Source organism: Ovis canadensis, chromosome 11 (assembly GCF_042477335.2).
Source record: "Ovis canadensis isolate MfBH-ARS-UI-01 breed Bighorn chromosome 11, ARS-UI_OviCan_v2, whole genome shotgun sequence".
In the NCBI taxonomy this organism is placed as follows: domain Eukaryota; kingdom Metazoa; phylum Chordata; class Mammalia; order Artiodactyla; family Bovidae; genus Ovis; species Ovis canadensis.
In genome coordinates, this window is record NC_091255.1 from 63,542,088 (window position 1) to 63,568,334 (window position 26,247).

Sequence of the window (26,247 nt, forward strand, 5' to 3'; positions counted from 1 at the left end):
TTGCTATAATTATAGAATAGAATGTAGTCCCATAGTTTCCATTTATTAAAAATGTAAATGCTTTTAATACCAAAGGTGCATGTCCTCTGCTAACCCAGACTGTTAAATGGTTTCTTAAAGAATGAGAGGGAGATGACTTCCCTGCCGGTCCAGTGGTTAAGACTCTGAGCTTCTACCGCAGGGAGCAGGGGCTTCCTCCCTTGGTGAGGAACTGAGATCCCACAGCCACGTGGTACAGCCAAAAAAAAAGTTAGCCCAGGCACTTAATAGAAGTGATGATAGTAATAGGTACCAGTGGGTGCCATTTACAGTCAACACAGTTATTTCACCGTTAACAGTCCAGCTGTTTTCTCCCAGCCCCAAAGCACTCTCTAAGATGAGCAAGGGTAATGTTGAGGAAGTCTTCTCCCAGGTTTCTCCACTTCCAGGCTCTGCCAAGAGGGGATGCTAATGAGTCTGCAGGCCCGGAGGAGGAGGAAGTGTGGTACCCAGAGGAGCCAGCTTCTGGGAGCCTCTAAGATCTGATAGCCCCGACCTCGCCCCCCGGTCCCCTCAGCACTGGGGACGGTGTCGGCCTCCCCGAGGTGACTGTGTCAGCTCAGTGTCCCTTTTTTGTGTTTGGATTCTCCAGTGCCCGTTTAACCAGTTCCTTCTATTAAATTCTGTTAAAATGCTTGGTGTGGTTTGTTTTTCTGACTGGACCTTGATTAATATAACCTTTACTCTCTCAAATTGTAAGGCAGCTATTATCAGGCATATTTTACTGGTGAGCACGTGGAGACTTAGGGTACAGCGGTTTGTGTAAATTGCGCAACCGCTAGTACAGGAGCCAAGACAGTCCCACCTTCCATTGTGAGATCCTCTGCTTTCCATTCCTTCTCGTCCTTTCTCTTGCTTAACTTCCTCCCTTCCTTTTTTTTTTTTTTAAAAATAATTTTATACCAAAAGGAAAAGGACTTCTCTGGCAGTCCAGTGGTTAAGACTTTCACTGTAGAAGATACAGGTTCAATCCCTGGTCGAGGGACTAAGATCCCACATGCCCCTCTGCACAGCCCAAATAATAATAATAATAATAATTTTATCCTTAACAGAAGAACTGCAAAGGTAGTAGGAAATTCTGGTATACCCTTCACCCCGCTTTCTCTGATGTTAATGTCTTATACAACCATGAAGCATTTACCCAAACTAAAAATTAGCATACGAACATTACTATTTTTCAAAGCTACAGATTTTATTAGGACTACACCAGTGTTTCCATTAATGTCTTTTTTTTAAGTTCCAGGTTACCTTTGGTTGTTATGTCTCCTTTATCTCGTCCAATCTTTACAGTTCCTGTTTTCCCTTGTTTTTCACAACTGTGACAATTTTGAGATGTATAGTTAGATATTTTGTAGATCTCCCATCAGTTTGGGTTTTCTGAGGTTTTCTTGTGATTAGATTAGAATTATGGTTTTGGAGGAAGAACACCACAGAGGTAAGTGCCCTTCTTATTGCATCAAATCAGAGGCACATAATAGTTCATGCGACTCCCAGTGATGGCAACCTTGATCACTTAGTCAAGGTGGGTGTCTGTCAGGCTTACCCACTATAAATCTTTCCTTTTCCATAATTTATTTGTTTAGAAGCTAGTTACTAAATCCTCTTGCTGAACTTTTGACTTCCCACTTAATCCTCGGGCTCTGCTTTCTTGGAAGATTATTAACTAGTGCTTAAAGAATCTTTGTATTAATTGACTAGGCTGAGAATTATAAACCTAGGAGCCAGACTAACCATGCTAAGATTTATGGCTGTGTATTGCTTCTTGGAAAATTATTAGCTGTTGCACCATTTTTGCCTTGCACTATGTTTAAACATGGAACTTGGCTATTTTTAGTCTCAGAAAGCTTATGGTTAATGCTAGGACACCTTCTTTTACTTGATGAACTGGAATCACCTCTGACAAGCCCAGAAAGATGATAAGATGATAAGCCCAGGGTCTTAATAGCATGCAGGAAATCAGTAAAAAGCATAAGAGACAGAGAGAAGTGGTTGCTGAGAAAATGGGAAGGAAAATTGGAAGGGCTGAAGAATGCGGTTCAACGAGTGGAAATTTACAAGGATGAATGAGAGGTGACAGGTAACAGATGGAGAGACACAGAGATCTCAGATAGGAGGTCAAAGAAAGGTTAAGGATGGAACACAGGATGAGAGAGAAGCCTGTGATGTGAATCAGCCTTGAGGCTGGACTCTGGACTTGATATATTATAAATTATATAATATATATATATAAATAATAGAAATTATGTAATATATATAAATTGTATATATATTATAAATATTTGTCCTGAGATTTACCATCTAGGATATAAGATTTATACTTCTAGCTCTAGATTTCATTATGGACAGACTTTAAGTGACCTTAGGCCTCAATATCAGAGAAGGCAATGGCACCCCACTCCAGTACTCTTGCTTGGAAAAGCCCATGGACGGAGGAGCCTGGTGGGCTGCAGTCCATGGGGTTGCTAAGAGTCGGACACGACCGAGAGACTTCACTTTCACTTTTCACTTTCATGTATTGGAGAAGGAAATGGCAACCCACTCCAGTATTCTTGCTTGGAGAATCCCAGGGACAGTGGAGCCTGATGGGCTGCCGTCTGTGGGGTCACACAGAGTCGGACACGACTAAAGCGACCTAGCAGCAGCAGCAGCAGCAGCAGGCTTCAATATAATATATCTAATATATAAACCAGAGAAAGTAGTTCAGTTGATTTACATAGCCTTGGCTAATCACTGTTATTAAGGAGTGACTGAAGAATAATCAGAGCTCTCAAAACTTCTAGAGGCTTAGCAAGACAAAATGAAGCAGATGGTGCCTTGTTAAATTAGCTACAAATTACAGATCTTAACATTAACAATTTAGAAATGAAAACTATCAGACATATGCTATAGGCTTTTATTTTATGCTGTTTTGTTCTAATTATATGGGATTTCCATATCTCATGAGTGACTAAACAAAATAAAATCTCATTAGAGTTTTTGAGTCACTAATGGCTTTCTTCCTAAGCCTGAGGCTGTATCTGCAAATATGTAGCTTAGCCAAGATAACAGACCTCACCTGGGCTTAGAATTCTGTATTTGATTGACTTGGTGGTGATTTAGTCACTAAGTCGTATCTGACTCTTGCGACCCCATGGACTGTAGTCCGTCAGGCTCCTCTGTCCATGGGATTCTCCAGGCAAGAATACTGGAGTGGGTTGCCATTTCCTTCTCCAGAGGATGTTCCCAATCCAGGGATCGAACCCGGACTCCTGCATTGCAAGCAGAATCTTTACCGACTAAGCTACCAGGGAATTGGCTTAGAAATCTGTATAAACTTAACTGTTTCTATATTTCATACTGTTATTCTTTTACTGGAGCCGAGATTCCTTTTTTTTCCCAAGATTTTTAAAAATGTGGACCATTCTTTTCAAAGTCTTTTGAATTGGTTGCAGTATTGCTTCTGTTTCATTGTTTTGGTTTTTTAGCCACGAGGCATGTGGGATAGCTTCCTGACAAGGGATCAAACCCCCACCTCCTGCATTGGAAGGCCAAGTCTTAACTGCTGGACCACCAGGGAAGTCCCTGAAAAGCTGGGATTTCTAACACAGCAGACTTCAGATGTGATCAAGCGCATTCAGGGTGGTATGGCCGTACACAATAGCCGACCTCAGAGCATATTTCCCTTCTAGTAATTTGAGAGATGGAGACTTGAAACTTGTAATTGATCTTGAATCTTACATTGGTAGTTTACAGTCAGTATACTTCAGGAAGGACACAGGTGGGCAGCTTGGAATTTTTCAACTTGAACATCAACTTAGTTTTTAGTTTAGGTTTTTAAATATTTATTTACTTGTCTGTACCAGGTCTTGGTTGCAGCACACGGGATCTTCTGTCTTCATTGCAGCGTGTGGGATATAATTCCCTGACCAGGTATTGAACCCAGGCCCCCCGCATTGGGAGTGGGGAGTCTTAGCCACTGGACCACCAGGGAAGTCCCAGTTTTTAGTTTTTGAAATATAGACTGGGGAAGACTTTAGTCCACTTGGCCTCCTTAATAATTGGCCTGTTGAAAATGCCTCTGTGTTTAAAAAAAAAAAAAAGACTGGAAAACTAAACTTGGTGGCATTAGAACATTCATATTAAAAAATAAAAAACATTCATATGCTTCTTTGGGGAAAAAATATATTGTATATTTTTAAATGCCTATTTTGGCTGATGCTGGTGCTTATCTTTCTGGGCACATTCTTTACATACAGGATTAGACATCTTGAAATCTCTTATTTAAAAGTGAATTCTTGTTTGTGGGCTAGGTTACCAGTCTCCTGACTAGATGAAATCTGAAAGTCAGGCATCTATAATAGAATGCTCTGACGATTAGTCATTATTTACCAACTTAACTGGAGGGAAAAGATAACGGTGTCTGCTTTACTAAAAGCCCCTTTTTTCCCTTTTAATGCTCCTTAAAATTAACTGGTGTCAGGCAGAACCCTCTGTATCTAGAAGTCAGGAACCAGAAGTCAAGTAGGTTTCACTTGTGATCAAAACCACGCATTTGATATCAGAGTATACAGAACCCATTGCCTGGTCTGAGTACTCCTGAGCAATGTGACCCAAATCATAATAGAGGAAGAAAATGGGTCTGTGATGGTTGTTAATGGAGACCTGGGCGATTTTGTGATGGGTGCTTTTCTCTGCAGTGAATCTTTCATCACCTGTTAAGAGAGAACTGGGTTATTGGGCATACCCATAGTAGGGCTTAAGTATTTTGGAAAGGTCAACCTTAGAGGCAGTATCATGTAGCCAGGACATTGGTCCTGTGTGCCCCTGGCCAGGGGGCCTGGCGGAAGAGTTAACAGATTATAAATAGACTGCCATCTTGGATGGATTCCTTTGGTAACCAGACCTGAACACAGAGCATCTTTGAGTAAAGGTCATCTTGTGACCCCCTCTTGGTGTCTCCCTCACATCTTCAATTTGAGTGGAAAGGATGTCTTCTCACATCTTGTCAGCTTTGTGGTTACCAGTCTTTCTACACAAGTGATTGATTCCCCACGAGGATTGGATGGAAAATTAATGTAAAGGGGTTTTACTGCTGTAAATATAGCTCATTGACGTTCTGGTGGACAGCAGGCACAATACAGCCTGTCCCAGGGCTGCAGCTGGTTAAATAGGGAAATTTGTATTCATTTCACAGCTTTCAACCAGAGTAATCTGTTCTCCCCAACACAGATCTTAAGAAAATGTTCTGAAATATCACCAGTCTAAAAATATCCACTGGTAAAGTTTTGGACACACTGTGTAACTGAGAAGAGGGGAAGTAGAGAAGGCTGAGAAAATAACCAAACATCAAATAAAAAGGAACTGAAATTTAAATAGAAAAGTCCTAAAATCTATAAAAGCAAGCACTTATGTAAAAGAGTGCTGTAAATGAGCTATTCATATGATCCCAGATGTTGATTTCCATATTGACTATTATTTGATTCTCTGACACAAGTGTTACGTGTCTGCTATGTATACAATCAGTACTTTTCTATTTTCATCATAGTTTGTCCAAAAATAATCTCCTTTCTCTTCAGAAGCAGATTTTTGGCATTCGGGGCTTTTTGCTTCGTAAGTGAAAAAACTGCGTTAGCTTGTATTCCTTTGTTTTTCTTCTGTGTCCCTCTCCCTTCTTTCCTATTAAGTTTCCTTTCAGGGAATGTGTATTGCAGGATTGTTCATAAGAGTGAAAACCGGAGATAGAGCAGGTGTTCCATCAATAAAAGATTAGTGAATACATGATGGGCTGAGATAGACTTCTCTAGAAAGGAACCAGGGCTCCTTGGAGACATGATAGGTTCGAGGAAGGGGACAGAAAAACAGAAGGTGAACCTGGAGTATCATTCTATGCCAGAAAGTAAGCAAGTGTTTCAACAAGTGATTGGAGCGGGGGGGACCCCCCTGGTGGTCCTATGGTTAAGAATCCGCTTGCCAATGGAGGGGATTCAGGTCTGGGAACTAAGATCCCACATGCCACAGGGCAACTAAGCCCGTGCACCAAAACTCCTAGGCGCCGCAACGAAGACACAGCGCAGCCAAAAATAATAGGCAGTTTTTTAAAAGTGGTGGGGACAAGTCTGAAGGACCCAGGAGCCACTGAGTGATCTCCTGCAGACCATATCCAGGCTTCTCTGTGGGTATGTGGTCAGGCCCAAAGTTAATGGCAAATGTTAGCAAATTGTGTACCTTTAAAAATCCTTTTTATTGAAATTAATTATTCATTTTTATGACTGGATTATAGTCCCTTTTACAGACTACTGGGAATCGCCCAATAATTTACAACTGAAGTAAGACGTTCAGTAATCTCGTATGCACTGGGACCATATTTTTTTACAACAAAAATTTGCAAAAGTAGGGGGTAGTTTAACAAAATATTTGAAATTAGGATGGCTAGAAAATCTAGGATACATGGCTGATACACACATACACATATGTGTGTGTATAAATATATACATATGTGTTGTTGTTGTTCAGTTGCTTAGTCGTGTCTGACTCTCTGTGACCCCATGAACTGCAGCACACCAGGCTTCCGTGTCCTTCACTGTCTCCCTGAGGTTGCTCAAATTCATGTCTGTTGAGTCAATGATGCCATCCAACCATCTCATCCCCTGTCACCCCCTTCTCCTCCTGCCCTGTCTTTCCCAGCATCAGGGTCTTTTCCAAAGAGTCAGCTCTTGGCATCAGGTGGCCACAGTATTGGAGCCTCAGCTTCAGCATCAGTCCTTCCAGTGAATATTCAGGGATGAACATGTACACACACGTTCATATCCGAATCAGATCTCTGTAAGCTGGCAATTCCACATTCGGTCACCAGGTGGCGCCTGGCTGGTGTAAGAAAAATGTACAAGGAAACTGATGAACACCAGAATAAAAGGCCAAGGAGGAACTTGCTTTGTGTTCACACAAAGCCTTCATCAGCAACCCCTGGGGACTCACTGAAAGAGTTCCTCTGGCTGAGTGCTATACCACCTTCTCCGTGAAGCCGTTCCATATTACCTCAGCCAGAAACAGTCACTTCCTTATCGCTGCCCTTTTGTTTGGCTTTTCTCTGCTTAACGTTCCGGTTATTTGTGTAGCAGTATCATCTTCCTTATAATGCTGCTTCCTGAAAGAGCAGGACATTGTCTTTTCCACTTGAAGTGTCTCTTTACACCCAGCACTGAGGGTTGCAGATAAGACTCTGATTGGGTTAATGAAAGGCTGCTAAGGCAGAAGCTTTGGTAGGTAGGAGCCTACAAACCGGGTTAGTTTCTCCTAAAGAGATTTTCAGTGGTTTTCTTTTGTGGTGGGGGAGAGAGAGATAAAGAGCTAAAATGTAAGCATGGATTTATTATACTAGAAAGGCTGTATGCGTATGTGTTTAGTTACTCACTCATGTCCAACTCCTTGCCACCCCATGGACTGTAGCCTGCCAGGCTCCTCTGTCCTCAAGCAAGAATGTTGGAGTGGATAGCCATTCCCTTCTCTAGGGAACCTTCCCGACTCAGGGATTGAACCTGAGTCTCCTGCATCGGCAAGCAGGTTCTTTACCACTGAGCTACCAGGGAAGCCCACCATGAAGGATAGTTTGTCTGTATAAACAGTTGATCCCACAATGCCTTTCCTTGAGCGCTGAATAATTTGCGTTCCATTGCCAGTTATCATCAAATGTAACATTCTAAATGGGAGATGAGGAACACTAGCTTTCCCCCCACCCTTTCCTTTTGTTTTTCCTTTGTGGGGAGGATGTGGAGAAGGGGCAAAGAGTGAAGGGAGAACCTCTAATTTTTTTTTTTTTAAACTCAGGTAGGAGTTACGGGCAACTCTCAAGTACCCGTGCAAATAAATATGATTAACTTCACTACTCCAGAAAAAAATTTTAATCCCAAAGTCATTTATTTTGGCTTTAGAATAGACAAGCATTTGTGTCGGGATTTCCTGCCTAATTACTTTTTGCTTAAGCTTATTTAAGAATTGTTTTAAATTCCTTTAGTGTGACAGCCCAGCAAAATGGTCAGGGGTGGGGTGGAGAAATGGGCCACAGATGGGGTCTGAACCAGGATTTCAGCTTCCCTATATAAAAGCCTCCTGATACGCTGCATGCAGGAGAGCAACGTTGAAATTAGCTTTCTGGAGAACTATTTGGCAACATAGTTTTAAGAGTCTTAAAAATATGCTTACTCTTTGATCCAGTAATTCCACTTCTAGGAATTTGTCCTAAGGAAATAATCAAGCAGGCACGCAGAAATGTAGGGACAAGGCATTCACCGTAACATTAAAAAAAAAAAAGTAAAACCCTAACTGGAAACATTGAATAATGTGGAATTGATTAAAGTAGGCCCCGTCTTCATTGTGGCACGTTGGATCTTTAGTTGCAGCATGTGGGATCTAGTTCCATGACCAGGGATTGAACCTGGAACCCTGGCATTGGGAGCATGGAGTCTTAGCCAATAGACCACCAGAAAGTGTTATTTGCTCAGTCATGTCCAACTCTTTGCAACCCCATGGACTGGGGCCCTCCAGGCTTCTCTGTCTATGGGATTCTTCAGGCAAGAATACTGGAGTGGGTAGCCATTCCCTTCTCCAGGGGATCTTCCTGACCCAGGGATCAAACCTGGGTCTCCTGGATTGTAGGCAGATTCTTTACCATCTGAGCCACCAGGGAGGCCCAGACCACCAGGGAAGTCCCTCCATGTATTCTCTTAAGGGTCACATTCACACACATGAAGTATCAGCAATCACACTGAATACACAAAATCAGATGTATAATACCATAGATTCAATTATATTTCCCAAGTAAAAGAGTTATAGTCAGCAAAAATCCATGAAAGCAGAGTTTCGTGTAGATGTTCTGTTTTCTGAAAGCAGCAGAAGGGAACAGACTCTTCAGAGCTAGGAGGACCACGTTTTTTGCAAAGCTTCAAACACTAGTAGGTTTTCGGGGAACTGTATGTGAAAAATGTTTACTGCCCAAGTGACATTATAAGAATACCAGGAGCATTGTAGATCACCCTGATTCATCTTCTCCAAGCAATTCCCAATTAAATGTTTTACTGTGTCCCCCTTTCTTATTTCCTCATTGTCATCGCCTCACAACTCCAAACCCAGATGTCTAAACTGGGAGAGAGTGAAAGTGTAAGGTAAACGATGGACAATTGAAAACCTTTGATGACCCCAGAAGAGCTCTTGGCTCATGGGTTTTTTTGTTTGTTTGTTTTCTAAAAACCCTCTGCTTTATATGATCAGCTGCGGAGGAAATTTGTTTTTCACTGTTTGCGGGCCTTCACTGTACACACATTGGGGTTCTCTTGTGTTTGCAGTTCCTAAATTCTTCAGACACCATGCGGCTTCGCCGGAGGAAAATCCTTGCAGGTCCGGCTCCCCGTGGTGTAAGGTCAGGCGGAAAAGCCTTTTGTGATTAACTCGGCCACCGTGTGTCGCATGGTATTTGGAACTGCAGTGGGAGCTTTTATTAGTTGTCCACATTTTGAATGCTGACTCACATAAGCTTCATCTAATGGGAAAGGCAGATAAATGTAGCATTTTGGACGCCGGAACGCTGCCACCCTGCCCTCCCAGCAGCTGTGACCTTGAGCAGTCTCACTTACTATGGTGATCGGTCTTTCTAAACACACTCTCTTCTCCCACTTTGTCTCTGACACAGTTCCCTTACGCAGCCCCTCCTCCCCAAGAACCAGTGAAGACTTTGAGAAGCCTGATCAACATCCGAAAGGACACACTAAGACTCGTCAAGTAAGTCCAGGTTCCCAGCTGGGGCCAGGTTCCAGGCGCCCTTCTTCAGGCAGGGGCAGCCAACTCCCCAGGGGACCCACAGAACTGTTTCTGCCAGACCCAGAGCCCGGCCTCCAGGCCGTGGGCTGCGCGCATGAGATGTTTCTGCACCTGGATCGTTCAGAACTTTCTGAGACAGTCAGTGTTGGTGAGGAACCTTCTCTTTTCTGAAAGCCATCGTGGTTATCCCAACGTGATGAACTGTCCAAAACAAAGAATTGTTGGGGGAGAAAGTGAATTTTGCAGATACCTGGACAAACCTATGTGAAAATGGGATATTTGAACTTGGCACAGGAAGTCCTTATTTTCCTGCTTATATTTACTTTTGGATTTATTCTTAATCTCATGTGCCTTTCCTCTGGCACCCTGGGTTTGCTGTTTAATCACCATTGTCAGTATTAGTTATCATCAGCATCTGCCTTCTTTGTACTATCTCTGAGATAGTGTGTGTGTGTGTGTGTGTGTGTGTGTGTGGCTGCACTGTGTGGCTTGTGGGATCTTAGTTCCCCAACTAGGGATTGAACTTACACCCCCTGCAGTGGAAGCTCAGAGTCTTAAATGCTGTACCACCAGGGAAACCCCAGAGATAGTATGATTTTTAAACCGATGCTGCCCTCCGGATAGCAAGTCTGTCTACCAAGAGTTTGGGTTCGAATTAGTGATTAATGCATAGAGAACTAAGCAGCGGTGGGGAGAGAAAAAAAAAGAGCACAAACTCTAATAAAAGCTTATGCCGGAAAAGGAAGATGATTAGAGATTACTCTGTGGCTGAGCTGGGAGTAATGCTGATAGACTCACATTTGTATAGAGGAAGATGTACTGAGCTAACAAAATCATGGTGTATTACACGGGGGAGGGAGCACCCCAGTGTGGAGCGGAGGGAAGGGAGGGAAAGAACGTCTTGGGACTTCCCTGGTGGCTCAGTGTTAAGAATCTGGCTGTTAGCGCAGGGGACACAGGTTCAGTCCCTGGTCCAGAAAGATGCCGCCTGCCACAGGGCAACTAGGCCCGTGCGCCACAAATACCGAGTCCACGCTCTAGAGCCTGGGCTCTGCAACAGGAGAAGTCACCACACCTGGGAAAACCCGCACGCAGCACCGACATCAACAAGTAATTTTTTAAAAACTTTAAAAAAGGAAAGACTTGTTCCCATAGTAGAAGGTCAATAGACAACGCCTAAAGCTGAAAAAGTAACCTGAGCCTGTTATTGCAAAACATGCAGGTAAATGCCAAAGACAGTCAGCTGCAGAGGGAAAGGCGGTTTTCTCTGAAGAAGCGGAAAATGGGCAGAAAGAGACCCGCTGCGTTTTTGTCACGAGCCTTGTGGAAACTAATTAAACAGTGGCATGAGTAGCTTTGATTAAAGAAAAAGCTATTTTTTAAAAGTCTGGCAAAGGCATAAGGCGTTTAACGGTGGCACCATGAAGTATCAGAAATTGCCTAAATTCCCCCCATAGGACTAATAGGTGCTCTGCCGTCATTCATAATGAGGGTGGAGACCTAAGTGTGTGATCACAGAGGGTAGCCCACAGTATATTCAGTTTAAAAAGGAAGAGAAGGGACTTCCTTGGTGCTCCAGTGGGTAAGACTCAGGCATCCAATGCAGGAGTCCCGAATTCCATCCCTGATCAGGGAACTAGATCCCATATGGCGACACCCAGAGTCTGTATGCTGCAGCTAAGATCCAGCACGGCCATTAAAATAAACAAATAAATAAATTTTTATAAAATAAAAAAGGAAGGGAATTCCCTGGCAGTTCAGTGGTTAGGACTCCTTGCTTCCACTGCAGGGGCCGTGGGTGGGTTCAGTCTCTGACCAGGGAGCTAGGATCCCACCAAAAGAAAAGGAAAAAAAAGATCACTGTAAACATGTTAATGGGCTCCCCCCGAATGCCGAGTCTTTGTGGTTTTCTAGATGTGCCGAGGAAGTGAAGACCGCTGGGGAAGAGGCGGGCAGAGCGAAAGTCCACTACAACGTGGAGTTCACCTTCGACACGGATGCTCGGGTGGCCATCACCATCTATTATCAGGCCACCGAAGAGTTCCAGAATGGCATTGCCAGGTAAGAACGAGGGGCCAGGAGAGCCACGTCCTTCCCACACAGGCCAGGGTCCACGCCTGACGCGCTCCCCTGCCAAGGAAAACATTCTTTTTTGACACTCAGGCGAGAACTGTTCCTGAATTTGGATTTTCTTACTTACACAGTCTTACTTGTTCACTTTTTCTCTTCAAACTATGCCATCTTGGTACAGGGACAGGTAGCAGCATATTCCTTCAGGTCATCATGGTGCTGTTAGAAACCGATTAAGCTGGGTCGACTTCCTGGTCTAGTGGCTAAGACTCTACATTCCCAATGCAGGGGGCCCGGGGTTCAAACCCTGGGCAGGGAACCTAGATCTCGCATACCCCAAATAAATAAATTTCTCTATTTAGCACAGCCAAATAAATATTTTAAAAATATTTTAAGCTACATTTCTGTGGGTATGTGGGTTGAATAGATACCTTTTAAAAATTACGTATTTACTTCTTTTTGGCTGTGTTAGGTCTTAGCTGTGGCAGGATCTTCACTGCAGCATACAGGATCTTTTCCTTGCAGCAGGAGGATTAGTTGTCCCAAAGCAGGTGGGATCTTTGTTCCCTGATCAGGGATCAAACCTGCATCCCCTGCATTGGAAGGCGGATTCTTAATCACTAAGCCACCAACGCTCAGTCACTCAGTCATGTCCGACTCTTTGCGGCCACATGGACTGTAGCCTGCCAGGCTCCTCCATCCACGGGATTCTCCAGGCAAGAATGCTGGAGTGGGTTGCCATTTCCTCCTCCAGGGGATCTTCCTGACCTGGAGATCAAACCCTGGGATCAAACCCAAGTCTCTTGCATCACCTGCATTGGCAGGCAGACCCTTTACCGCTAGCGCCACCTGGGAAGCCTCATAGGGAAGTCCCTAAATAGATAACTTCAATAGCACCACCAAGCAAGGGCAAAGAAAGATTATAAGGAGATCTTTTTTCTTTTTTCTGTTCCACTCTGTACTGAGAGCCTGTTGATAATTGACAGCAGACATGGAACAGAGGAAAGCATCAGATCCTCTGGGCGAGACGGTAACTTGTGCTTTGCTTCCCACTTTGACCAACAGCTACATCCCCAAAGACAACAGCCTGCAATCGGAGACGGTGCATTACAAGCGCGGGGTGTGCCAGCAGTTCTGCCTGCCCTCGCACACCGTGGACCCCTCCGAGTGGGCGGAAGAGGAGGTGAGCAGCCGGCGGCCGCCAGGAGAAAGCGCAGGGCAGGTTCCGCGCACAGGCCCGCAGGGCACGGAAGCTCCTCGGGACCCCGGCTGGCAGCACAGGACCGGCCCCGGGGAGCTCGAAGGCGTGCTCCCCTTTAGCCTTCTGATGCCTTCATGCCCCGAGAAGGACATAACTAATTTTTCTATCCCAGAGCAGCCCCGTTAGCCTAGGATATTTTGAGAAAGTAGTGCCCAAAGGAAAGACCTACAGGTTACAAACCTTTACATCTCTGAGGTTTCTTACAGAGAGACTGGTGGCGTTCAACTCAATGGACTTAGGTAGTTGGAAAAGGCAACCCACTCCAGGATGCTTGCCTGGAAAATCCCAGGGACAGAGGAGCCTGGTGGGCTAAAGTCCATGCTGTTACGAGAGTGGGATACGACTTAGAGACTAAATGACCAGGTAGTCACCAGGTTGACGGGTGAGGAGCTATGAGGAAGTTAAGGCCTCCCTTTCTGGTGGATAACTGTGCCCTTTGGATGTAAGGCCCCCTTCCTTTGGATGTAAGGCCCCTTCCTCCCTCCCTTTTTCTCTTCTTTCCCTTCAGCTTGGCTTCGACCTAGACAGAGAGGTTTACCCGTTGGTGGTCCATGCCGTGGTGGATGAAGGTGATGGTACGGGTGCTTCCCATCTTCTGGGCTGCACGTGGGCCCATTTGTGGCAGGCAAGCTGGCAGCAACTGCAGTCTCAGATCCACAAGGGCCCTCCGTGGGCGTCAGTTTCCACATCCCAGTGCCCTCTTGCTCCCAGCCTCCTCGGGCACCGACAGTCCTACTGGGTGACTTAACCTGCCCCTTGCTGTGAAGCCAGAGGGTCACAGGGGCTCGGGGAAGGTGGGTGGGGTCAAGCTGTATCATTAGCGGTCTTCTCCCCCATCCATGTGCCTTTCTTTCTTTCAGAGTATTTTGGCCATTGCCATGTCCTGCTGGGCACTTTTGAAAAGGTCAGTGGGTAACGTTACGGGACTTGCTTTGGTACGCACTGCTGTCTCTCCTCCGAGGTCACATGGAGGCCCCTTCTCTGGCTGCCTGGGCTTGACAGAGCGGGTCTGGCTGGGAGGCTGTGGGAAGCTGGTGGGGAGCACCCCTTTGCACACCCAGGGCCACACAGGGCCGAGTTCCAGCTCAGCCACTAGCTTGCTGATGCCCCTTGACTCCTTAGGCCTCGTTTTGTCTTCTTAAATCGGAAGGGCTAGACTACACGCTTGAGGACCCTTCTAGAATGAGGAGTCTGTTGTTCCACACTCCAGGGCGGGGCTGGGAGGATCCAAGAAGGAGCCTAATTGAGAGAAGTAACAGGAGAGCAGCTGGTCTCCCTCTTCCTCGTCATAACTGCCGTGTTTCATGTTTTCCCTCCAGCACTCAGATGGCACTTTCTGCGTCAAGCCCCTCAAACAGAAACAAGTGGTAAGCATTCGAGGGCCGGGGCTGTTGGTGTTTCCCCACTCTGCTCTCTGTCTCTCTCCCCACTCTTCTGCTAAGCGCTCTTCTTCCCCCCTCCCTGCCTTTTTTTTTTTTTTAATCAAAGAAGAAAAGCAAAAAGGGATGCTTTTCTGTGTTAGAAACGACTTGGGTGGCCTGAAAGGAATACTGGTTTGGGGTGTCTGTTGTTCCAGAATTGTTGGTGGTGAGACGGCCAGTAAAGGACTTCAGAAAATGAAAGTACGAGATTTGTCTCCTGACATCAGGTTTAGGGAGAACTCTTTTCATTGAAAAGGCCAGGCTGAGAAACTAACATTTCCAGCTAAAAGAATAAACTATCAGGGTCTGATTCAGGGCCAATTAGAGCTCTTGGCTTAATGTATCCCAACATTTCTTTTCTCAAATTCAAAGTCTGCTGGCCATCTGCCCCCTTTCAGGATGACTGGCAAGTTATGCTGGTGTCTGCCGGAAGCCCTGACCCCTGAGGCTGGGGGGAGAGCCGTGGAGGACAGGAGGGGAGAGTAGAGTCAGTGGCATCGCCCACGGTGGCCTCATCACATGGAGGGTGAGAGGCAGTCGAGTGTGGGGCAGGGTAGGCCTTGATTGAGATGCAAAGAAAGCCTCCCTCCCCTACAATGGCCGACAAATATCTGAAATTCTTTTTTTTTTTCCATTTTTTAAAAAATGTTTTTAACTGGAGGGAAATCGCTTTACAATGTTGTGTTGGTTTCTGCCATACAACAACGCAGATCAGCCATAATTATACATGTATCCCCTCCGTCCTGCGCCTCTCTCCCCTGCCCCCACCCCACATCGCCAGGCTGGGCTCCCTGTGTTACACAGCAGCTTGTCACCAGCTCTCTGTTTGACACATGCTGGTGTATATATGTTGATGTTACTTTCTCCATTCACGCCACCCTTCCCTTCCCCTCCTGGGTCCGCAAGTCCATTGTCTATGTCTGTGTCTCCATTCCTTTCCTACAAATAGGTTCATCAATGTCATTTTTCTAGATTCCATATACATGAGTTAATATATTGGTTTTCTCTTTCTGACTTACTTCTCTGTGTAAAACAGGCTGTAGGTTCATGAAATTCTAATTCTTCATTCTTTGAGGTACTAAGTGCTCTCCGCCCTTAGTGAGGTCAGTAGTCATCAGTAATATCTTAGTATGAATTTGTTGGTAATGTCCTTTCCAGAATCTTCACTACATTAAAGCAAGTTTTAAGAGAGGCAGAGGAGATGACAGAGCCTGAGCCCGGGGGGCTGCTGCCTGGAAAGGCCGGGCCTCAGTGAGTTGCCTCATGGGGAGGCCTGGTTCTCCAGGACGCCTGCATGGGGTGGAAAGGCTCGGGTACCTCAAGGGAGTTGGTTCATCCCTTCTCCTGTCCCTCGAAGGCAATGGCACCCCACTCCAGTACTCTTGCCTGGAAAATCCCATGGACGGATGAGCCTGGTGGGCTGCAGTCCATGGGGTTGCAAAGAGTCGGACACGGCTGAGTGACTTCTTTCACTTTTCACTTTCATGCATTGGAGAAGGACATGGCAACCCACTCCAGTGTTCTTACCTGGAGAATCCCAGGGACGGGGGAGCCTGGTGGGCTGCCGTCTCTGGGGTCGCACAGAGTCAGCCACGACTGGAGCGACTCAGCAGCAGCAGTCCCTCGATTGGCATCAGCAATAGGCTTTGTCTAACTGGAGACTAGAATGTGCAGTCGATAATGGACTGGGCCTTAGGGCAGGGGACCACTGGGGGTAGGGGGAGTGAGGACTGAACTGGCATGAGGAAATGAGGGAGGGGCCAGCTTTGGGAGACATGGCTCAGGCTGTCTGAGTTGAACTGGGCCTTGAAGTTGGGGTTTGAATATTTGGCCAAGCTGCACAGCATTCAAAATCTTAGTTCCCCGACCAGGGGTTGAACCTGGGCCCCAGAAGTGAGAGCGTTGGGTCCTAACTACTGGACCACAAGGAAAGCCCTGAAGTTGGGGGTTTTAAGAGGCAGGACTTGTTGTTCAGTTGCTAAGCTTGTATCCAACTCTTTGCGACCCCATGGACTACAGCATGCCAGGCTTCCCTATCTTTCACTGCCTCCCAGAAGTCAAGTGAAGTCGCTCAGTTGTGTCCGACTCTTTGCGACCCCATGGACTGTAGCCTACCAGGCTCCTTAGTCCATGGAATTTTCCAGGCAAGAGTACTGGAGTGGGTTGCCATTTCCTTCTCCAGGGGATCTTCCCAACCCAGGGATTGAACCCGGGTCTCCGGCACTGCAGGCAGACACTTTACCATCTGAGCTGCCAGGGAAGCCCTCCCAGAGTTTGCCCAAACTCATGTCCTTTGAGTCAGTGATGCCATCCAACCATCTCATCCTCTGTCGTGCCCTTTTCCTCCTACCCTCAATCTTTCCCAGCATCAGGGTCTTTTCCAATGAGTCAGCTCTTTGAAGGACTAACGGGTAATTTTGCCCACCTGTCAGTGATGGGGTGGCTCAGTAGTGGAGGAGGGGTGCAATCGGCCCCTCCTTCCAGAGCCTGCTCTCCCTCAGCATCTGCATTTTCCCTTCCCCACTTTCCCTTGCCCATTTCTTCTCTTTCTTTCTCATTTCCATCCCTTCATTTGTATAAGGTCTAAGCTCAGCTTTCATTCTATAGCTAGATAATGCATCTATTTTGACCTGTGGTCCTCCACCCTTTGCCTAATCTCTGGGCTCTGTCATAGTGACCTACAGTACAAGGATTACTGTTGTATTTATGAATGTTCATGTTCCCTGTTGGACAAAAGAGTGGGTGAATTAAGCATCAGATTTTCTTTTCCTCCCAAAGAGAACATGTAAGTAAATTAGGGCATCCTGTGCTTACCTAGGCCTTTGATTGTTTCCATTGTGAATCTGTAGTCCTTGGTTACTGAAGGAGGTTCGTGGTGGAGATGCGTAAGTTCCCACTTTTATCTTTCATTAGAACCAGCCTGCCCTTGCACTTTTCCGTTTCTTCTTCAGGTGGATGGGGTCAGCTACCTCCTTCAGGAGATCTATGGGATTGAAAATAAGTACAACACGCAAGAGTCTAAGGCAAGTTCCATCCATGGTTCTTTTTTTTTTTTTTTTTGGCCTTTCCCTGCAGGATATGGGCTCTCAGTTCCCCTACCAGGGATCAAACCCTGACCCACTGCAATGGAAGCACAGTCTTAACTCCTGGACCACCAGGGAAGTCCCCAATCCACAGTTCTGAATGTCCTCTTCCCAGGAGGCAGGGTGAGACCGCCTCTGATCCAGCCAGGATCTAGGAATTTAGCACACCAAACTCTGAAATTTGTCTGGTCCTAGAAGAGTATTTCTTCTTCCTCATTTCAGATGATTATAATTATATTTAAATTTGGAAATGAAAAAATGGGCTGGTTTGGATGGGTTCTTCTGCAGGGCTCTGCTCACCCAGTTTCCTGGACCCTCAGTTCATCGCTGCCTCCTTCCCTCCTGGGCTCCTTCAGCTCTGACTGATGGACAGGACCAGATCTCAGCTCCAGAGGAGGAGCTTGGCACACACAGTTGCCGGAAGTGAAACTGGGCGTGCACATGCACTTGGTAAACCATCAAGTTCAATGCAGGTGCAAGATCCTGTTCATAGGACTTATCTCAGCTCTGCAGGCAAACTGCCTTCTAAATTATGGGGGATTTCCCTGGGGGTCCAGCGGTTGAGACTTCACCTTCCAACACAGGGGTTGCAGGTTCAATCCCTGATCAGGGGGCTAAGATCCCACATGCCTTGCAGTCAAAAAACCAGAACATAAAAATAAAAAAAACAAGAGGCACTATTGTAACAGGTTCAATGAAGACTTTAAAACTGATCCACATGAAACAAACAGATGAATAATAAAATAAAGCAGGGGTTGTGAGAGTCTTTGTGACGCTGGCTGTCTGCCCGCCCCCTGGCCAGGTGGCTGAGGACGAGGTTAGCGACAACAGCGCCGAGTGTGTAGTGTGTCTCTCCGACGTGCGAGATACCCTGATCCTGCCCTGCCGCCACCTCTGCCTGTGTAACACCTGCGCCGACACCCTTCGCTACCAGGCCAACAACTGCCCCATCTGCCGACTGCGTAAGCCCCCCGAGGCCCCGCTGGGCCCCCCAGGTCACTGCCCTCTCCGCCGGGCTGGCCTCTGTGGAGCCTCTCGTCCCTCCTGACTCCCCCATGTCCTGACGACCTGTTTCCTTCTTCGCAGCCTTCCGGGCACTGCTGCAAATCCGAGCCATGAGGAAAAAACTGGGCCCCCTGTCCCCAGCCAGCTTCAACCCTATCCTCTCATCCCAGACCTCCGACTCGGAAGAGCATTCGGTAAGCTGGGCCTTTTTTTTTTTTCCACCTTCTGTCCTTCTTTGCGTGGCTTGGCAGCAAGTAATTGAATCTTGGCACTCTGAAGTACTGAGTAAGCTGGCCGAGATCTCATTGTGTTAGAACCAGCCGATAGTACAGTGGAAAATGAGGTTCTGATCGTTAAAACCTCCCCTTGCCGCCTTGGAAACTCAGTGTCCAGTTAATATTTACCATCCCTAGAGCCAGCGGCTTGCTGTTTCACTCCAGAGGTGGGGTCAGTTCTAGAATGCCCCCAGGCAGAAACCAGAGGATGATTGTTTGAGGTTTAGATTCAACTTACTATTTTTATCTGAATCCTCAGAGAAGGTGACTATTTTTCTTTACCCCATTTCATGGCTTTAGATACTAGGAGCCAAGTAGATGAAATAATTCACCTTGGTCTCGTAGTGTAAGTGATGGTGAAAAGCTTCTGAGCTTTGTAGTTATAGACTAGAAAGTCTTGTCTTTAGGTTAACATGTGAGTGGAAGAGATTAATTATTAATTATTCAGTAAGTGGTACTGGAATGATTAGGTAGCTATTTAGGGAAGAAAAATCAGTTAGTTTAGCACTTCACGCCTTATCAGATAATGAATTTCAGGTGGAGTAACTAGTTAACTACCCTAAAGACAAAGCAAACCAAGCCTTAAAAACCTAGAATACTTTACAGATGATTCTTTAGTTGACTATGGATGGGGGTTCTCTAAGCTTGAAAACAATCCAAAAAAAGAACGTGGATTTTATCACATAAAAAACTTTAAACTTTAGATATGTAAAAGATGGCCCGAATTAAAATGCAATCAATAAATCCTATAAAGAAAAAAGTGTAGGCACAACAAAATATAGTCAGAGGAAAGGCTAGGATCTCTAGAATAACTCACCTGAATGAAACAATAGATAAATGGGCAAAGATATATACAAAACATTTCTCAAAACAGGCAACGTAGCTGGTTAATGATCAAACACATTAAAATTTTAAAAGTCAACCACATTAAAAATCAACAGCATGCAGGTTAAAATGGGAGACCATTTTTCACCTTTCAAGCTGAGAAACTTCCTTTTTTGAAGATACCCCATGCTGTCCAAGAAGCAATTAGAATAGGTATTCTGTCCTGCTTATAGGAGTATACCTAGAAAGTTCACTGTAAAAAAAACAAACAGCTGTATATATCAAGAGCCTTAAAAAACATTTGTACTTGGGGATTTCCCTGGTGGTCCAGTTCTTAGGACTCCATGCTTCCAGTGCAGCAGCTGCTGGTTTGATCTGGTTGTGGAACTAAGATCCTGCGTGCTGCACGGCACAGCCAAACAATAATAAAAAAAATAAAATGAAATTTTAAAATGGCTTTATAAAAAGGAAAAAAAGAGGTATATGATAGGGTGAAGATTTAATAAAATTAATAATGGGAAAAAAAAAAGTACCTTTGGACTTGGTAATCTAAGGTCTTGGAATTTAACACCCAGAAAATGATCTGAAAAAAAGAGATGTGTGCATAATAAATGAACAGATGTTCATCAAAGTGCTGCTTACAGCAGGAAATGGATGCAATTAACTAGGCAGCACCAGTGGAAGAATTAGGAAAGGTATGGTATCTATGAAAAGGAACACGTGTGAATGAGATTATTATGTCTGTGAAATAAGCTTGGTATAAAATTATTATTTACAGATTGATCACAACTGTGTAAACAGTACAGAGGGGAAAAAATTGGGAGAAAATACTAGAAGGCTGACGAAAGTTATCAGTTAGGTGACTCAGTTGTTGATTTTTTTCTTTTTTTCCATTTTTAGGTGTTTTCCAAATTTCCTGTAAAGAACACATATTTCTATTATAATAAAAAAATAAACATTATTAAGAAGAAGCTCATATATAACTAGAGTCTCAGCACATGTGGTTCTCAGCACATATTTTCTCTTTCTTCTGCCTCTAATAGAGAAGCTTTTCTTGGCAGAACCCCCAGACTAGATATAAAAGGAAGCATTTTTCCACCGTAGAGGAAGAAACACACTCATACCATAAAATGAAAAGTATCTAATCAATTTTTCAACCTGTCTCTGATTCCCCTAGTCCTCAGAGAACATTCCGCCAGGCTATGAGGTGGTGTCTCTTCTGGAGGCCCTCAATGGGCCCCTCACCCCATCCCCAGCGGTCCCCCCACTCCACGTGCTTGGAGACCGACACCTCTCAGGAATGCTGCCTTCCTACGGCAGCGACGGCCACCTGCCTCCTGTCCGAACCTTTTCCCCCCTCGACCGCCTCTCCGACTGTGGCAGCCAAGGACTCAAGCTCAAAAAGAGTCTCTCCAAGTGAGTAGGCGGCGAGCAACAGCGTTGGCCCTGGGGTCCTTGATGCGATGCTTTCGGTCCATCCTTCCACTCCTGTGTGCTCACTCCAGACCTGGGTCCCGGGGGCGGCATAGACCCTCTGGGCTGTTGCCAGAGCTGCTCATTGCACTGGAGACTTGGGCTAACAACGCCGGAGGTGGAGTTATCCCATCCGTTAGGAGAGGAGTATAAGATGGTACATGGGTCCTTAGGAGGATCCAGACTGATAAAACTTACATGTTCTGTTTCGGGAGGAGGGTATAAGGTATAGGGAAGATGACATCGTTAGGGTCATCTGTGGGAACGTCCCTGGGGAGCGTCACTTAGTCTGAGGACTGAAGGAGCCTTGTGATCTGTATTTCTTAAGTATTTACATCCACCTTGGCACAAGTCATGGAGCTTCCCAGCTGGCATGGTGGTAAAGAATATGCCTGCCATGCAGGAGACGTGGGTTCAGTCCTGAGTGGGGAAGATCCCCTGGAGGAGGAATGGCAACCCATGCCAGTATTCTTGCCTAGAAAATTCCAGGGACAGAGGAGCCGGGCGGGCTTACAGTCCATGGCGTGGCAAAGAGTCAGGCACGACTGAGCACGCATACACAGGCGCAAGTCATAAGTTTCCCTCAAAGAAGAAAGGAGGGTGTTTTACAGATGAAAACACTGAAACCCTAAAAATGTCAGTGGTTTTCCCCAAGTTCAGACACAACTATTTGAAGGAGCAAAAGGGAAAACTCAGATTTTTCTGACACCCGGAAGAGGTCTCAGACCCTTCGGTGCCTTTTCCCACGTCTCTTCTCCTTCCTGCGAGGTGAGTTCCCTGCAGTCCCCCCCCCCCCCCACGGCCCTCTGCTCCCTCTGACTTCTAGGTGATGGGGGTGCAGGCGAGTTCCATTCTTTAAGTGGGCACTGGCTGCAGCTGTTTCTCCTTCCGGCCTCACACAGGTCCATCTCCCAGAATTCCTCCGTGCTACCCGAAGAGGACGATGAGCGTTCCTGCAGTGAATCTGAGACGCAGCTGTCTCAGAGACCGTCAGGCCAGCATCTCGGAGAGGTAATATACATGCCATCCTTGTTGGGTTTTGGACTCTGGGTCCTTTCCTTCCAGCCTGCTGGCCTCTTTGGGTCCATCTGCTCTCACTGACTCATCAAACACCTTCTGAACACTCTCTGAGATGCAGCAAAGGTGTCACTAGACTCATTGTTTCAACAAAGTATGGGGCCTGTGTGTCTGACCAGGTGTGATCCTCTGTGCTAAGGATAGCAGCGGTGGAGAGACACTGAGGTCCTGCCCTCCTGGTGCTTATTGTAGGCTTGGCAGTTGGGGTGGGGTGGACACGCAGGACAGTCAAAGACAGTCAAAGTGTGCGTGGCAGGTGGTACCATGGGTCAGTGTGTCAGGTAAGGGAAGGTCGAGGCTAGGAGCAGGGATGCTCACTTTAAAAAGTGGTCCATGGCGGGACCTCCCTGGCGGTCCAGTGGTTACAACTTCGCCTTCCAACGCAGGGGGTTGCAGGTTCAATCCCTGGTCAGGGAGCTAAGATTCCACCTGCCTCGTGGCCCAAAACCCAAAACATAAAACAGAAACAATAGCGTAACAAAGTCAATAAAGACTTTTAAAATGGGCCTCACACACACACAGAAATGGTCCATGGAGAATTCCCAGGCTGTTGAGTGGGTAGGACTCTGCACCTCCACTGAAGGGGGCAGAATTTCTCAGGCATTGACGAGAAAGGCAAGAGAAACATTCCTGGTCGTAGGGACGTTACACGTGAAGCGCAGAGCAGGAGTGGGGGCCCTGAGCAGGCCAGCGGCACAGCGGGAACTTGGCCCCACCAGGCCTCCTCTGGCAGAGGTGTCCAGACAGGCTCAGGCAAGAGACAGACAGAGCTAGGCAGGGGGAACGTCTGCACTACAGTTCACGAGAAGAATTCCTGGAGGAGAGAGAACCAACAGACCTTTGCATCTGCCCGGGGTGGACTGAGGTTATGAGCCCAGGTGACAGATGGCGGGGTGGGCGTGGGGGGCCGGTGTGGGCTGGGGAGGGAGATGGTGCTTATGTTAGATCCATCGAGCTGGAACCAACCCCCCCACCCCAGAGGAGAAGCCCAGGAGGGCTCCAGGGCCTCGACTGGTTTTGTGTTCTTCCCCTTCAGAAGGAGAGCTGTTTGCAATCCTGGGGAAGCCTGGGTGCTCCCGTGTCACAGCTGACCTGGGTCATCTGAGCTGCCGTCTTTGTGTGGCTCCAGCAGGTGCTGGGGCTCGGGCAGGAGGCACTCGCACCTCCCCGGGGAGACAGCCAGCCAGCCCTGGTCAGGGCTGCAGAGGACTGGTGACAGAGGAGAAACCAGCCCTGCCTCGCATGTCACCCCCCGCCATCCCTCGCCCAGGCCCCCTGCCCTGACTCCTTCCCTCTGACTCTGCCTCTCCCCAGGAATGCAGTGTCACCCCAGAAAGTGAGAACCTGACCCTGTCATCGTCAGGAGCTATTGACCAGTCGTCCTGCACGGGAACTCCACTCTCCTCCACGATTTCCTCCCCAGAAGGTACCTGAGGAGGGCTGGAGTCCATGGCGCTTCTCGTATTTCCTCCGGGCTGGACTGGGCAAGCAGCCAAGTGATACCTCAGTGGCCACACCGAGCAGGGCCCGACTTGAGGGGGAAGCGGGACTCGGTGTCTCGCACTGAGAGGGTGGTCTCGCCCCCCAGCTAGGGGGGAGGCAGGTAACTTGCTCCCAGTGCTGCTGTCGGAAGGTTTCTTTTAACATTGTGACAGGGAAAAGCAAATCCCCCACCCCTGAGGTTGAGTTCAGAGCTCTAAAATGTAAAGGATAAGGACTTCCCTGGGGTCCAGTGATTCAGACTCCGAGCTTCCAATGCCAGGGGCTCAGGTTTGATCCCTGGTCGGGGACCTAGGATCCTGCGTGGCCCACAGCATGGCCAAAAAGAAAAAATTTAAACTTAAATAAAGTGTAAAGGAGCCAAACCTTGGCAAACCTTAAATCTAAACACTGTTTGGTGAGGGCGAGGCCGGGCTGCCACGGTCCTCACAGCCCCCGGGTGCGGGGAGAGAACCCTGCTCCCCGTCGGTTCACGGCAGCTGTGTCTGACCTCCATCTCCTCCCCCGCCCAACTCCTGTCTCCAAAGACCCTGCCAGCAGCAGTCTGGCCCAGTCGGTCATGTCCATGGTGTCCTCCCAGAGCAGCACCGATACCGTCTCCTCCATGTCCGGCTCCTACATCGCCCCTGGCACAGAAGAGGAGGGGGAGGCCCTCCCCTCCCCCCGGGCCGCCAGCAGGACCCCCTCAGATGAAGAAGAGGTAAGCGGGGGACATGGGATGGCCCTTGCCGCTCTGGCTCTGCAGGCTCATCCCAAGCAGCTCGACCCAGGGTCTGCCAGGGAGATCACAAAGCCCCCCCGGTGCCCCCGGGAAGGGAGCTTCAGAAAACAGGGTGCCCCGTCCTTAAGTCAAAGACACCCTCGTGTCTGCTCTTTGGTTTGGCACCACTTCTGTCCTGAGGACGTGGTTTGGGCTTGCTGCCAGGCAAACTGGGGAGGTGAGCTGGTGGTGTCTGCACCTTGATTTTCGCTGCTCTTCTGCAGGTGACGCCCGCGGCATCTCCAGACTGCAACTTCATGGGCCTCGCCGCTGAGGAGCAGGACGCAGAGGTAACAGCCAGGCAGAGGACGGTGGTGCCCCCTCCCTAGTCTAGGGGCCTTCGGTGCTGGCAGAGGGTGCGAATGGGATGGGAGCTGTTCTGGAAGAAGCCTGTTAAGAGGCGGGTGCAGAGCCGAAGGACTGCCCGATTAGCGAGGGCACTGGTCTCAGTGTAACAGGCGTGCAGAGAGTTCTAGTGGGAAGTCTTCCAGGCCAGACCCTCGAGAGGGTGTTTGTCCTCCATTCGCCCGGGACAGCCGGCTCACAGGTGCTTCCTGGCACTGGGGGGACACCAACCGAGTGACGTGGCTTTTGCCCGCCTGTCACCCACTCCACCCATCCAGGAGCTCCATCCGGTGGAGGAGTCAGGATTGTAATTCAGCATGAGAAGTGCTCAGACCCAGCGGTGGGGCCTTATAGGAGCATTCGGCTCACAGTGAGGACGCCAGAACTTTTTTTTTGAGCCACGAGTTCTCAAAGGCATACCTGGACAGGGTTTGGGATCCTAAGGAATTTCTGAAGGTGCTTTGACCTCACAGTTTGCTTTTTCAATTCACAACTTCGACATCCACCTTAGACAGTGTGAGCTAAACTATTACCTAGGCTATTCTTGAGAGTCCTAGGATCCGTCTGTAATGTGCCTCAGACCTGGTCCCTACAGGCTGATCCTGTCTCACCAGGCAAAATCTGCCTCTGCTGGGCCTCCGCGCCGTCTCACGTGGATGGGAAGCACACAGAGACCAGGAGGCTGGTTAGCGCTGTTTTCAGCCAGTCGGTACGCTCATGTCTCTGCTTCCTGGACTCATAGCACCTTCCTTCCGTCCTAGGGGAACGATGTTCTAGAGGAAGAGGACGCATCGCCCACACAGGAAGATGGTAAAAGACCTGGTCTTTGGCTCCCTGTTACCATATTTCTTTCCTGGGTATTCGCTAAATGGCACAGAAAGGGGCACTGGTGGGACTGGGTGGCACTGCTCAAGGGTGTGGCTTTGGAGAGATGTTGTCTTCTTGATGAAACAGCAAAAAGCCAGCAGGGAATCCGAGGACCTCAGTGGCCTTCCCGCTTTTTCCGGGCCCCTGAGCCAAGGCTGCAGAAGATATCATTCAGGTGGTTCTCCGTCTGCGTGGAGTAGATTCTGAAGCTTCTTGGGCAGCTGCCTTCACCTTCCTTCCTGCTTCTCAGCGGAGTCTCATGGAGCTGGTTGCGCAGCCCTGGAGCTGAGCTGCAGCAGGAGCAGAGGGCAGTTTCCATCACTTGGTGGGAAGGACTGCAGGCAGTAGGTCTGGTTTTGCTTTAGTGAAGAAAAGGGCTGTTGTTACAGTAGCAGAGGGGCCTTAGCAGCAGCGGGCACAGTGAAGGCTGGAGGAGAGGCTTCGGCAGTCAGGGCAG

At 47.6% G+C, this 26,247-nt stretch overlaps 1 protein-coding gene across 9 annotated transcripts in view; it reads left to right on the top strand.

Annotated features, from left to right (window-relative positions):
- RNF157 (ring finger protein 157) overlaps positions 1-26,247 on the top strand; it is an 80,466-nt gene that overhangs the window by 43,340 nt on the left and 10,879 nt on the right. For 3 of the 9 annotated variants that reach the window (XM_069542113.1, XM_069542115.1, XM_069542111.1), the window contains exons 3-17: positions 9,701-9,789; positions 11,743-11,889; positions 12,964-13,081; positions 13,668-13,734; positions 14,020-14,063; positions 14,479-14,526; positions 17,532-17,603; positions 18,466-18,625; positions 18,750-18,862; positions 20,946-21,184; positions 22,144-22,252; positions 23,633-23,744; positions 24,346-24,518; positions 24,803-24,868; positions 25,685-25,733. In XM_069542113.1, the coding sequence (XP_069398214.1) occupies positions 9,701-9,789; positions 11,743-11,889; positions 12,964-13,081; positions 13,668-13,734; positions 14,020-14,063; positions 14,479-14,526; positions 17,532-17,603; positions 18,466-18,625; positions 18,750-18,862; positions 20,946-21,184; positions 22,144-22,252; positions 23,633-23,744; positions 24,346-24,518; positions 24,803-24,868; positions 25,685-25,733 (1,606 nt within the window). Of the gene's footprint in view, positions 1-7,919; positions 9,790-11,742; positions 11,890-12,963; positions 13,082-13,667; positions 13,735-14,019; positions 14,064-14,478; positions 14,527-17,531; positions 17,604-18,465; positions 18,626-18,749; positions 18,863-20,945; positions 21,185-22,143; positions 22,253-23,632; positions 23,745-24,345; positions 24,519-24,802; positions 24,869-25,684; positions 25,734-26,247 lie in introns of those variants that run through there. The other 6 variants (XM_069542114.1, XM_069542112.1, XM_069542118.1 and 3 more) reach the window with 5 other exon arrangements.